General features: G+C 35.9%; 1 protein-coding gene across 1 annotated transcript in view; it reads right to left on the bottom strand.

Moving 5' to 3' along the window:
* Positions 1–9,716: 9,716 nt before the first annotated feature.
* The window catches only part of SGIP1 (SH3GL interacting endocytic adaptor 1), a 181,322-nt gene continuing 176,433 nt past the window's right edge, over positions 9,717–14,605 (bottom strand). Inside the window, exons 22-25 of the mRNA XM_063105768.1 lie at positions 12,887–13,089; positions 11,469–11,533; positions 10,744–10,908; positions 9,717–9,739 (exon numbers count right to left, since the gene is read on the bottom strand). Of these exons, the coding sequence (XP_062961838.1) occupies positions 9,717–9,739; positions 10,744–10,908; positions 11,469–11,533; positions 12,887–13,089 (456 nt within the window). The remainder of the gene's footprint in view (positions 9,740–10,743; positions 10,909–11,468; positions 11,534–12,886; positions 13,090–14,605) is intronic.

Here is a 14,605-nt window from a genome sequence, read left to right as displayed (position 1 = left end):
GAGCCTGATGAAGTGGGCCCTTCAGGTTCCGCTCCAAAGTCACAAGGACAGACTTCGGCCTCCTCACCTGTTTCTCAAGCTGCCCCGCAGGCCAGCCCTGTCCGGGAAAGGCCAGGTTGGAGCCTGAGGTCCCCAGGGCTGCAGCCGGCCACCGAAGGGCCGCTCAGGCCTCGCGCTGCTCAGGTTCCGAGGTGGCCGTGCTGGCCGCTGAGTTGGGCACCACCCTCGAAGCCCAGCCACGGGGGCAGGCGAGGGGCCAAAGGCCAGGACTCACTTCCAGTCCCCCAATTCGGGGTCACTCTCTCATTGGGGGCAGGACGAGGAAGGCGGAGGAGAGGTCAGAGCCCGGCAGGCTGTTTGTCCAGGCAGGGCCGCTCGTCCCCTCGGCGCGGCGCTGTGGAGAGCGTGCACACACTCACAGCAGGCCGGGCGGCCGGGCGGCTGCTCCACCGCGGACGCGGCGCACGCGTCACTCCCGCCTCCCGGGCTCCCTTCGTCCGCGGCCGTCGGCGCGCTCCCGCGGGCCTCCGCCGCCGGTCTCCAGGGCGACCTCCTCAAACATCACCCTAGGCCCTCCCGGCCCGACCCTGCGGCCACGTGGTCCTCTAAGCCGCCCTAAAGATGGAAAGGATCTCACCGTCCCTGCCCGGAGAGGGACGGGATGGCCGAGAGCTGGAGGGGGACCGCTTGGGAGGAGGACACTTGGGACTAAAGATGCAGCCCCGAGGACCCCGCATCATGTTCCTTTTCCCGCTGATGTCAGGCGCAAGAGTGGGAAATGCTGCATTTTCCTAGCACAGGACATCTGAGGAACAAGAGAAAATAAAGCAACTCCTCTTCCCGCCCCCAGACGCTGCTTTCCATCTTCCCCTCGGGGCACGCAGGGTTGAGAACAGGAACCATTGAAAGCTTATACTGCCACATACTGACAGCTTTCGTTTTATTTGATCGTCCCAACAACTCTGTCAAGAAACGGTTGTCCTGCCTTTACAGATTTAGAAAATGGAGATTCTAAGATGTTAAATAATATTCCCAGGGTCCGCTGGAATTCAGGTCTTCACTTCTGTGTGTTACATGCGGAGCTGGCTTCCCCGCTTTCCTTACATGGCTCTTTCCAGCCTATTAGTTTAAGAAGCTTTGAAAGGGAGGCATTTGGGGTTGAGGAGCTACCTGTCCAAACGAATAAGTTCTTCTTCTTAGTAACTATCCCCCTCCTAAGTGCATTGGCTCTTGCCAAACGAAAAGCAAATAAAACACACGCTATAAGGACCCTCCTGCGGTGAGCAGTCACTGCAAGTAGAAATAAGATAATGCCTCCAGGCACCTAGCCCAGTGGCTGACCCTTGAGTGTTGGCTGCAGTTAGCATTAGTTGACAATAGTAATACATCGGGATTAGAGTAGAGCACAGTGTTGGGGTAGTGTTGGAAGAAAAGCATGGAAATTTTCTGGCCATCCCAATCCCTATCCACAGAAAGATAAGAACAGGAAAGAATTGTTTTACTGAAGGTCTGCTGTGAACTAGACAGGAACTTCTAGATAACTGATAAATATCTTATATAATCTTCTCAGTGATTCAATGATTCAGAGGACATTACTTCATTTATTTTTTTCTTTAAGACAAAGAATTGGGGAATCATTGAGTGATATGCTCAGGTCTATAGTTAAATTACATAGCTGGAATTTGTCTGACATTAAAGCCCTTGACCAATGCCAGGGCTTCGGCCCACCGTCTCCACCCTAAACATGCAATAAAGTTTCCCAGGAATATGGGTAAAATTTTAAGAGGCTGGAAATAAAAGAGTTTCACAACTCAATTTATTTTATACTTATTTATTTATTTTCCAGAAAAAAAAAAATCACATTTCAATAACAACTTACTCACATATAGAATTAAACTTTGTTCTGAAATGGGAACCCTCGTTGCAGTGATGTATCATGATAAATAATTGCATATTCAAGATTTTGTGAAATGAGTGGGAAAATTATGAAGGAAAAAACATTTATAAAAATCATTATTTACAAAAAAGTGTGATAGCCACACACTTTTTTCCTAACTTATAAGGCAAGTAATGTTAAGATGATCTATGATTATTTTTAAGAAATCAATACTGCACATTCATATCTTCGTTGCTCAGCAGAGAACTTTGCTGCAGTTCTGTGAAAGAAAAAAAGCCTTTGCTTCTTTTGCTGGTTTTCTCTTGAGCACAGCACAGAAGCAGTAAAGCTTTCATCACTGACTAAGCAGTAATGGCTATCAGAATAAAGTGTACTCTGTTGAATTGGATGTGTAGGAAAAAAGGCCAGGCATTAACATTTTGATTAAATTTAAAAAGTATTTTGAGTATTTTCATTCACAATTCCTTTTATCAATATTTTATGCCCAAGTTATCTTGTGACATTATATACTCAGTACAAGATTATAAAGAAACTCAGTCTACTTTTGGCACATAGATCATAGAGAACTCTAAAAAAAGGCTACACCAAATCAAATTAAAGTACATACTGACAGCATTTTCCTTAACTGACTGAATTTCATCACTTTTAGAAACAGCAAAATATCTGTGATATTCCTTTCCTAGTTTTTCTTTTATTGTTAAAGTACAAGTTAAAAAAATCAATGTCTTACACGTTGCCGCTTAGTAGAAATGAAAAGTGAAATTCAACCATTTCATTTGTACAGATCTTTTCCTAAACAAGTGAAAAACAAAAATTCTTTTTAATTGAAACACAATAGTGTTCAAACAGCTTATAAAGCCAGCTCTATAAATTACTGCTTGGCCTATAGTGAAGCTCTGCTCATAGATTAGATTAGCATATCATCATACCAATACTTGGCTTTTTCAAGAAAAACTATTCAGCAGCAATTTTCCAATTCACTTAGACTGAGAGAGAGAGAGAGAGAGAGAGAGAGAGAGGGAGAGAGAAAGAGAGAGAGAATGAGAATGAGACAGGAGCCAATCTCTTTCATGCATATCCATTTAACACAGCAAGAACTAAGTACTGACCGGCAAAATCAACATAGCTATAAGAATTATCCTAGCAACTCATAATAATAATAATAATAAAAAACCTGGCTTTGGATCTGGGGACAGTGATCCCTGTGATAGTCAGTTGATGTATTATTTAAAATAGTTTAAAGATATGTTGTATGAATAACATTAAGCATTTGTTTTTTCAGGAAAAAAATCAATAAAGTAATATAAAACCAAATGAATGAGATGGAATTAACATTTCCATGTTATACTCATTCAATGGAACATTTTAAAGTCATAAATAGCTTATGATCTATCAGGCTGATTCACAAACTCTGAATGGATTAGGAATTAAACTATATTTAGAGATGTAAAGTGATTCAGCTTTACTCTTTTCCATCTGATAACAATTTATCCATGAATTTTTTAAAGAAACATTGTTGATTTTGCGTAAAAACAGCTGATTTGCAAAATAAAGCAAAGCAAAAAAGAACTGTGAAATGCTCATTAAAAGAGTGTAGAATCCTGTAAAATCTATGCTAAATGGTGCTAAATGTTTTTCATATAATTTCTAACAAGCTTATGTAAAAATACTGTCAGCATCGATCTATCATGATTCTTAAAGCTGTTTAATGAAACATCACCGAAGATTGTTCACTAACATTAATTCCATACTGCAAAGAATTTGGAACATCTTCAACAGATAGGGGCCTGATGTGCTGGTCATAGGTGCAGGTCTTAAAAGTAATTCTTAAAAAGTTAAAATAATTTCATTGTTTTGTTTTGAATATTTTAGATGGTATAGTTAAATTCATTAACAGGTATGAGTAAAATTTAAAACAGATAATAATTTATTTGGAATGGCAGGAATTCCCTAAAAGTTAAAACAAATCGCAAAAGAATCTTTTCAAAGCATTCTTGGTTATATTATTTGCAGTTATTGAAAGAGTTATAACTACAGTTAAAAGAAAACATTTCCTAAGCTTTTTTAAGGTGTGCTTAGAAAAAATAGTTTTTTTCCTGATCCAATAACTTTCTTAAGCTTCATTAAAAACACTAACATTTATTCAATGTTCAAGGAATGAGGAATATGATATAGAATCATTTGTTCTCAAACCACAATGAACACTTGCAAGAACTAGTAGACCTGAGCACAATTTGGAAAATAGTGGAACATTGGTGAATGCAGTCCAAATATACTTTACTTCCTTTCTTTAAAACATTAAGGAACATTTTTAAATATATTTGCTTTTGGTTGAAACATCTTTTCTTACAAGGTTAAAGATCTATTTAGGACAAGCAATATATTACTCTAGGGATAGAAGGTGGCAATCAGAAATACTATAAATCAAAGGAAAAATAACTTCAGAAGTTAAACCTAGAGAACAAATTACTATTCCCATGGTGAACGTCAACAAAGAGGCACCTTTTCCTCATAGGAATATCCATGTAGGATAGAAACCAAAATTAAACATGAGGGCCAATCAAGAGGTCTCACCATGGTTAATTCAGCAGACCCTAAAATTTGACATTCTTTTGAGAGGATATTTAGATTTCAATTAGATATTAAAAATGCAACTTTAGCCTGCAGAAGATGACAAACATGAAAGCAATGACTCAAGAGAAAGGCAAGTATTTTGCTGTTGTTTGTTTGTTTTTCTATTTGGAGACATAAGCAGTGTACCCTATTTCATTTTTACTCCATGCATTCCATGGACAAAAGGTAATGTAATGATAGCCACATGAGTATTTAATAAACGAGAGAGGACAGCATTTAGATACTGTTTGTCAAAACAAAAAACAAACAAAATAACACAAAAACAAAACAAAACAAAAACTAAAGAAGCAGGAAAAATACAAAAAAGCCTCAAGAAAGAAGCGCATACAGTAAAGGGTGATGAGGAGGGTAATAAGAAACATCTCTTGAATCAATGTAACATGGATTGGTTTGTTCACTCATATCAACAATTTTATTTGACTCATTTCACAGAAACATCATATTTACTTATATTATATTAACTTTTAAAGCTATACTTAGAGATCACTCTCATTTTGATATTATTAAAAATCATACTTTCATTTTTAAAAAAAATTGCTGATCAGAAAACCATGGGGCAAAATGAGTACATTTAGACTGAATGGGAATTTGCTCAAATGCATAATCTTTAGGGAAAGAGAAAGCTTAAACACAAACACGTACACACACACTCATCTCTTTAGTAGGTACCTGGGTTTTTTACTGTATCATTCAACTTTGACAGTCTATGATTATTTTGAAAAATGCAAAAATCAAAATGTTTGGTGCAACTCTTTTGGAATGAGGGTAATCCACACTTGTAAAGTCAAAAGCCTACAAAATAAATAGTAAATAGGGTCTACTCACAATTTAGACGTCTGAGTGTCCCTTGCAAGGAAGGGGACATTTATTAGGACTTTGTATTTGGAATGAGTGACAGCTTGCAACCTCTGTACTACTTCAAGTTTTTTAAGACATTGAAGAGGACAGAAATATGAAAATGAGAGAATGCACTTCAGGCTACTTTGAGATTGAGAGAGTGTAACACAAGAACTCCAAGGAAAAGATAGGGATTTTCCTTGAAAAAAAAAAAAAAAACTTTTCTTAAGATCAGAGGAAGTTGGATGAACTGACCAAAAAATAAACTGACTAGAAAAATGGTATTCAACTTAGAATTTAATGCTTAAAATCTGATATAATGTCAGAACTAAAAAGGACCTTAGAGATCTACTAGGGCAGTGGTTCTCAAATTTTAAATGCTTATCAAAAATACATATTCCCAAATCCCATCCCTAGAGATTTATTCATCCAATACAAATTTACTGATGTCTATTATCTTCTAGGCTCTGGAGATATAGTGTTGACTAAGTCAAAATCATTGCCCTCTTTTAATGTGATAATACAAGTGGTCCAAAAATCATACTTTGAGAAACACTGATTCTTTTTCAATGAGTTTCTTTTGGAATTATCCTTATTTTGATACTAGTTTTTTGTATTGTCTTTTACCTTGGCAATCAAAAGGAATATGTATAGTAAAATAAAACAAATGGTTTTTTCCCCCCAGAATGGACAAAGCAAAACAGAGCAAGGCACTCTTTCTGCAGTCAATGTAACTGGGTTAATTTAGCTGCAGTGTCATTTTAGGCAAATTAATTAATCTAAGCCTCAATGTCACGATTTTAAAAACAGGAATTAAAAAGAATACCTACAATTTTTGGATTGATAAAGGATTAAAGAGCTAATATCGCTAGTGGGTGGTACATGGTAAGCACTCAAGTACATATCAATTTTTAGTGTGTATCAGCCAATTACTGTGATTGGACAAGTTTCCTCATAAAGCCTCAAGAGGTGGTTAGTCTGAGTAAAGCAGAATCATGGAACTTCAGAGTTGGAAGACACTTTAGAGATTACTTGTGTGTTGTGGCGTTTAAAGGTGACCTGGGGAGCCCAGATTTAAACTGCTGGAGAAACTCCTTCATTACTTTAAGCTGTTCTACCTAACAGGATTTCGTGTACAATTTTATTAGAAAAAAGTCCTGCCATTAAGAAAAGCTTGAAAATCACTGGAAATCCCAACCCCTCATTCTAAAAATGGGGAATTGACAAGGGCGGCAACTTGTCCACAAGTGACTCAGCAGGAGTTAGCGATAGAGCTAATGTAGTTATCTGCTTCTTTGAAAAGATTTGGAAATGGAAATACATATGTGTAACTATGGCTCATACACTTTGCAGGTTGAGATGCAGTAAAAACATAAAAAAAGAGAAGAATATCTGTAGTTTGGCTTTCTGAGGGATTCCTATCCTCTCAAAACCATCTGAAATGTGAACATTCTTTCTTTATAGGCTAAGTATATTCCCAAATACCATATAGTGAATTTTTATTTTGGCTGTAGGTGTAGAGAAGAATATAACTTTAAAAATAATTTAAAATTTAATTCTTAGGAATTATAAATTCCAATTATGATAAAATTCAGACTAATTCTTAATAAGAATCTATTTTTAAAAATTTCATGAAAATATGGAATTTTATTTGAAAAGAAAAACATACTTTTCATGTTGCCAAAATAAAGCAGTATCATTCATATTTTCTGTCTTGCTAGAGCAGAACCTTTTTTAAACATAATGCTGAGAAAATGGTGTTCTGGTTAACTAGAACCCTTTTTAAAAAAATTTAACTCCTGATACTGAAAATTGTCTTAATACGTAGTAGCCCATTTTGTTCTTACTTAGGAACCAACAGTGAATCTGGCTTAATGTATTTTTGATAACTGAGACTCTTGCATTGTCTAGGATCATTTTTTAAAAGATGAATTCTTATTCTACAGTACTGTGGATATAGTTATAACAGGAGATTATAACTTACAAGATTAAAAAACATCAAAATCTAAATCCCTGATATGAACTTACTGTGTTCTTATTTGATCTCTTTTTTGAAGGGAGAAGTGGTAATTCTCTATTGAGGTTCTGGTTATTTAAGGTTTCAAAATTTTGAAATCAATGACTCCCTTTCTGTTTCATAAAGACCAATGAAGGGATCATAGGATTTCTTTATAGTTTCAAATTTAGTTCCTGAAAACATTTGGATAATGTCAGAAATTATTGTAACTTATGTTTTTAATTACATTTTTACAATATCAACAAAATTATTCCTTGCGGGGGAAAAACCCCCTTGTGTTTAATTACTAATTCAGTCTAGATCTATATAAAATAAAATATAAAGAGACATGAGAATGAAAAATATTTACACATTTTTAATATGCTTTGTGTTAATAGTCAATATGGTTTTTCATGAACTCATTACTTAAAAACACATTTTTATATTCATATGCTGGATAATTCTCAATTTTCTGCTGATTACTCTCCATTGGTTTTAGTGTTCTAAACTTCCCCGTGTTTCCTGGGATTTAAAATTTTGCATTTTTTATTTTGGTTTCAAAATCAAATTGAGTGTGTTTACTTAACATTAATCAGTTTGTTAAAAAAAATTTCAACACCAGACTGCTTTGGAGAGCCAACTGAGAGTTTGTTTGAATAGGAAGAATTCTGCTAAGGTAAAACAGATAATTTCGAACATTTTCTTGGTAGCAAGCACTGATTAAGGAGTACAAATATTATTTTTAAAAGTTCCACTACAAACAATTGCCAGTTACAATCTCATTTTAAAAGTAAGACTTAAAAATTTTAATTTGATTCTAAAATTTGAAGGGGCTAAAGATTCTTTGTCAAATTTGAGTGGATATAAAATTAAATTTAGCAACTAATGATAAGTATAACAGCTTAATAATTATAATTATTTAGTAGTATAACCTAGAATAGGAATTGGTTTGTGTTTAAAATAAGTTCTATGACTTAAAGGAAGACTAGTATTCTCAGATCTTAATGAGAGAAGGTTTTACAACTAGCACTCCTGAATATGTTCTTCTCTCTGAATTCTCATACTGTGGGGCCAGACTGAGTAATTATGGTTTTTACTATACCTTCCAACAATGAAATGACATGAATTTTTGGTAACTCTCCTCTTGATTCCTCAAGAATGGCAAAGATTTACAGTTTTATACAGTGAATCTTAATTATCCAAAAGGAAGCTTATTGCACAATAATATAAACAAAATTTCATTTATGGAGTTTTTTGATTTCTTCCCAAATGATATAAATGATGATGTTTAAAATTCTCCTTCTGGATCTGAACATGGAAACTAAAATTTTTTTCTGAGATTCCTAGTCTCAATGTTCTGATTCCTAGGGGAAAAGAGCAGGACATGAGGTTTCATTACCCCATGCTGGATGAGAGAGACCATCTGTTTGGAGTAATGTGTAAAGTTGTTAACCAGTTCAACTACGGAAAGTCTTGAAATCTTAAAATCACAATTTTTGCTTTAGTCAGACTGATTATTTAGCAGTCTCCACATTTGCTAAACTGTAGAGAGAGAGAGGGAAATAGTTAAGATGTCAACATCTTCTTTACTCTTGATTATAATTTAATATACTTAAACTTTAAATATGAATTGATTTCCCTTTTTACACAAGTTATAAAAATAAGAGGCCCTGTTTACACAGTTTGCATTTTTATGAAATTTGCAGTTTGAAAAAAAAGCTTTTTAAAAAGTGGTAATTAATGCTTTTCTTTGAATATGCTGTAACCATAGAATTTTTTTCTGAAATATTTTCTGAATTTAACACTAAACATTTGAAGATAGAAGTTTTATTTAGCACTAGAGTAAAACATACTAAGGACTGAAGAAAAGTGTTTTTTTTTTTCTTCTAGTTCCATTTAAGTTTCTTTATATGTGGCACCCCCTTTATGACAGCTATCAATATTATATTTAAATTTTATATATTGACAAAATGCAATCTACCTCTGTAAGCATTGTGCCATTCAACAGTACTACTATTAAATTTACATACCACAGTTTAAATTACATCCATTTCAGGAATGGTAAAATGCTAGAACTCAAGTGTCTAACTGCCTTACTGGAATGAGAGTACAATTTACAAATACAATAATGCATTTTAAAACCATTAACAATATTACACCTATAAGTAAATACTGTAGGACTTCTCATCATGGTATTGTGGGGGAGAAATCAACACTGAAAGTCATTGACTTTCCAGCTGATATATCCCAAGTGCAGATATTGGTTTGTTTTCATCAAACCAAATTAAAACCTGTTTCTCATACAACAGTTCTCCATTATATGAATCCTCCAAATCCTTGCATAAGATTTTATTAGTTATCTGCCAAGTACTTTCCTGCAAAACAAAACAACATATCAATAGGTTATCTGTTAGTAAAATAAAGGGATTATTATATGGGTAACATTTCTATTTCTCCTGCCCTATCCCTGGGAGCTGAACACTGCATAATTTATGGGTGCAATACTAATATAAAATACATAAAGTTTTTTAAGTTTCCAATTTTCTGGATAAGCCTTTTCACATTTCCATAGATCAACAATTTGCGGAGGTTTAGATTTTGCCCAGAATAGGTTGGGAGATTCTTTCCCTGGATATGAGAATCCAAATTATTTTAGGAAGAGTGTTCATGCTATCTATATTCCTACTGGGATCATTTTTGAGAGTGAAAGGGGTATAATTAATAATTACATCAGTACAACAGGCATAAAACCCAGGATTTATCTCAGCAAATCTCACTGGCAAGTATAATTACCCTAATATCGGAGAATCCCCCTCCTTCAATAAAAACAACAACAACAACAAAAAACTGCTATTTGCAGCAAATAAGACCTGTCTCATGGCTACGTTCATCTCATGGGTAACCAGTTCTGATCTGTCATCTAGATTCTTTAAGGTTGTTACTAAAGTGAAAAACAGATCCTCCCAGATCTCAGCTAAGCCTGACAAGTCTAAAATCTATGAAGTCCGTTAGAGAACAAAAAGTTTTCAGGTGGAAGATAAATTCAAAAGCAAACAGCATTGATCTTGTTTGTCAATATAGCGAAAGTAGGATTTACTCCATGAACCTCAGTAAACACATTTATATAATAGGAACCACTGGTCAGTCCCACATAAGAAACACGCCAGAATAAGTAGCCAGGGCCTTCCTGTTTTTTGATTTCCAGTTCATTGTTCTATTTTTAACTTCATTCAACAATTAGTTTGTTTTCTAATTGGTCTGGGGGTTCAGAGTTGGGCAGAGGAGGAGGAAGAAGAGAAAATCACAACCTATTCCTTTTGAAGGGAGAGTAGCTAAGGCAACATTATTTTTGCAAATAAAACTCAAGATGCCCACTCACCTGCAGCAAACCTTTTCTTGATGAGTGAAAATCGATACCCTGCTCCAACAAGTTCAATGTCACAGCCAGAAAGAGTGCTTCCTTCACTTGTGAACTGCACAACCAACGGGGAAGGTTTGCTTGGGCCTTCAGATAACTGAAATCTTGCCAATAAAGAACCCACTCCTAAAAAAAAGAGCATTATTGCAAGGTAAGAGTCAATGCAACATTCCGGGTATAATTTTGCAAACTGTATTCAAAAGTTAACATACAAAGTCAGATTTACTAGGAAACAGAATATGCTTTAGTGACAAAATAGTGATGAATAAAATTTATCATTGAATATTATGAGTAACTCTATTTGTACACTGGTAAAAATGTACTTCAGTGAAATGCTACTTGGAAAGCCATGATTTCCAACCTATGATTAATATTGGAAGAAAGCAAAAAAATGATCTAATCGGGGAGCATGGGATCTGGTACAGGATGAAAATATGCTTCCTTAAGAGTTTTTCTCTGTGTAAAGATGATCTGTTTGATGTGGAGTCTTGGTAGAAAAGGGGAAGAGGAGGATTCATGAGGAATTATTTGTTTTTATAGATTGAAATAAGTAAATGCAAAAATACAGTGAAATATTCTGCTTGTTTTTAGTGCTATATGAATTTTGATTAATATTTAAGTTATTAATAACTTAAAAGTTATTTCTGCTTTACATATTAAATAAAATAAGCCTGTGATTATATTACCTCCATTTTCTGACTTCTGAGAGATATCAGGAATCTTCCACAATATTCTTTGTTGTTCAGCATTCCTAAAAATAAAATCGGTGAAAGGCTTTTGCATAGGTGAGAGTCTTTGTTTAATGGATGCCATATTTTTTCCAAAAAGCACAGGTTGAGTAACCCTTACCAACATGCTTGGGACTAGAAGTGTTTCAGATTTCTGATTTTTTTCAGATTTTGTAATTTTTGCATTGCATGTGCAGTTGACCATCTCTAATCTGGAAATCTGAAATCCAAAATGCCCCAGTGAGCATTTTCTTTGAGTGTCATGCTGGTGCTCAAAAAGTTTCAGATTTTGGAGCATTGTAGATTTCAAATTTTCAGATTTGGGATTCTCAACCTGTATTAATTTTTAAAAATGAATCTTTGAAAGTTTAGCTACAATTTAAAAATTATATATCTATCTACCATACATAAATTCTCTTTTCCCTGTCCTTGTAACTGGCTACAACACTGTGAGATAAACATTTAGAGGACAATGAAGAGTTAAAAAAATTTTTTTGAACATGTCTACTGAAATAATACATGGAAAGTGTTAGTTCATCAAGTAATTTGGATAATTTAAATTGAAACAGTGATCTGGCTGACATTCTTTTTAAAAAAATGTTCTACTTTTGGCTTCTGATGGTCCTTATGGAAAAACCGGAGTGTTCTTCCTAGAACAAGTCCTTTATAACAGACTCTATTGACGCTTAGTATCTGTTCAATTTCTAGTCCCATACTTTCTCTAGTGTTCCTTTTTATAGTCCAGAGGCTAGAAAATGAAACACTACATTTCCCAGACTCCCTTGTAGTTAGGGTCCTAGATGCAAACTGGGTTCCATTAATTACGTGCACGGTTTGAGACTGGGAAGAAGGCAGGCAGGTAGAGGTCCTCCCCTGCTGGTTTCTTGCTTGTTTTCCTCTGAACAGTGACCTAACTGAGATGTGGGGATCTTCTAACAAAGGAGCACTGTAGTCTTCAGTTTTGTGAGTGTTGAGAAGCAGTTAAGGAGGTGCCAACAGAAGCTTTCTGATCCTTGAGTCAGAGTCACAGTGGTGGGTTCCACTGGTAGCCTTCTAATTTCTCTCCTATCCCCCCTTTGTGGCAGAGGTAAAAGCTCCCTGAGAGGGCCATTTCTGCAGTGTTCTGGGAAACATTCTTGGAGATCCAGCCTAAAGCCTGTTCCTCTAGAACTTCCACTATTGTATAAGCATTGAAATCCCTGTGTTAAATTATTTTCTGCTTAAAATAGCTACAGCAGTTTCTGTTTCCTGCCCTGAACCCTAATCCACATGCCTGTTGTCATCTCCTAGAGGAAACACAAATGCTAAGAAGTTGTGACCCCTTCATCCAGAAGGAGCACTTTGGTGAAGAGAAAAGGGGACTGGGAGCTTCTTACCAGACTGCTGGTGGCAGCACAGCCTGGAGCTTGGTTACGCCCCCATCTATGGGGACCAGGAACTGCACATTGTTGAGGGCCACAGCGGTTGTCATTGCATCAGTATTGTATTTGTAATCTATGCGCAGGTCAGTGCTCGCAGGCTCACATCGCCAATTCACTGCCAGGTTCAGAGGTGTGGACTGAATGCCCTGGGCAGACACCTTGCCAAATGACAGGGAAGAGAATATTTAAGCATAGACTGTTAATCTGAAACAAATCCAGAAGCTGTGACTACCTCTTACAGGAATGTTCTTAGATATCAAATTGTCATAATGTTGTTTATGCTGCTCGCAAATGAGTTCTCAGTGAAAAGCACTGTGAAGGGGGCCATATAAGAGAGAGATGCGTGCTTCAAGTAAACTGTTAAATATTAAAAACACAGGATCAACTACTAAAATTTCTATAGCACTTTAGAGTTACAATGCACTTTGTGTCACTTAGAAAAATGGAATAGCAAACTGGTTAGGTGCTGAGGACATGAAGCTAGACAGTCATGGCTTGCGAGATCTGATTCTGCCACTTATGAGCTGAGTGACCTTGGACAAATCATTAAACCTCTCTGAGTCTCAGTTACTTACTCATCTGCCAAATAGAAATTATAACAATAATATTTATCCATAGTGTTGTTGTGAAGACTGAAGAAGACGTTTTATGTGAAACATTCAGCACAGAGACTCACACATAATATGGAATCAACATTTTAATAAATGTTACCTATTTTTGTCCTTACCACATTTGCTTTTCACAACAAACCAGTGAGTTAGACAAAGCAAGTTATTATTACTCTTCTGGGATTTTCCAAAGTCAGGACTTGAACCCAGGTCTTCTAACTGCGAGGGCTACATTCTACTGTTGATTCTAGTTAGAATTAATTGTGAGTTTATCCCACCAAGAAAAAGCCAGGTTTGAAGAATCAACAAAAATTTGTCTTATCTAAAGACAATATCGATTTGAATTATGGGTCCACAGTGAAAAATTCACAATGTTATAATTTCTCTGCTGTTTATTGTGATGGTGAATAGATTTCTAGAAGATTCTCCTCTTATAAGTACATGCACACTGCAGGCACTGTGTGGGTGGTGTCTTTGCCCTTGGATTTTTATTCATGAAGTATGAGTTTTGCTTATTTTCAAGAATATAAACAACTCTCCTGGAAATGCCTTCACATATAGAAACCATGGGGAAGGGTCATGAAGGGGGATTGATCACAAGGCAGGAGTGGCTATTGCAGAAACAAGCCCAGAAATAGGTTCTTCTATAAAATAAAAGATATGGCTTTTGATGACAATTTTAGCTAGCTAGCTATTATAATAGTTTTTAAACTTTAAATATTGTCAGCAGCTCAATCCTTTCTGCTAATGAACTTTTATTTAGAAATCTATTATCTCAAGTAGATCAGAAGCAGATCAGAATCTCCTCCACCACCTCTTTTTCTGCACTCCATCCTCAGCAGTAGTTTTCAACTCGATAATAGTTCCTCTACCTGGGGAGGTGCTTTTTGGATATATGAAGGTGTTTTTGTTTTCCCAATTTCTGGGGGATATTACTGGTGGCCAGAAACTAAACATGCTGCAATTTGAGAACAGTCGCACAAAATGATAGTTGTGCTCCCCACCCCCACCTCCCAGAGTTCCTTCCATTGCTGAAAGAGAACAAAAGCACAACTAAATAACAGCA

This window comes from Cynocephalus volans, chromosome 8 (assembly GCF_027409185.1).
Source record: "Cynocephalus volans isolate mCynVol1 chromosome 8, mCynVol1.pri, whole genome shotgun sequence".
NCBI lineage: Eukaryota > Metazoa > Chordata > Mammalia > Dermoptera > Cynocephalidae > Cynocephalus > Cynocephalus volans.
The sequence above is the reverse complement of the archived record's forward strand: the minus strand, read 5'-3'. Positions and strand labels throughout refer to the sequence as shown.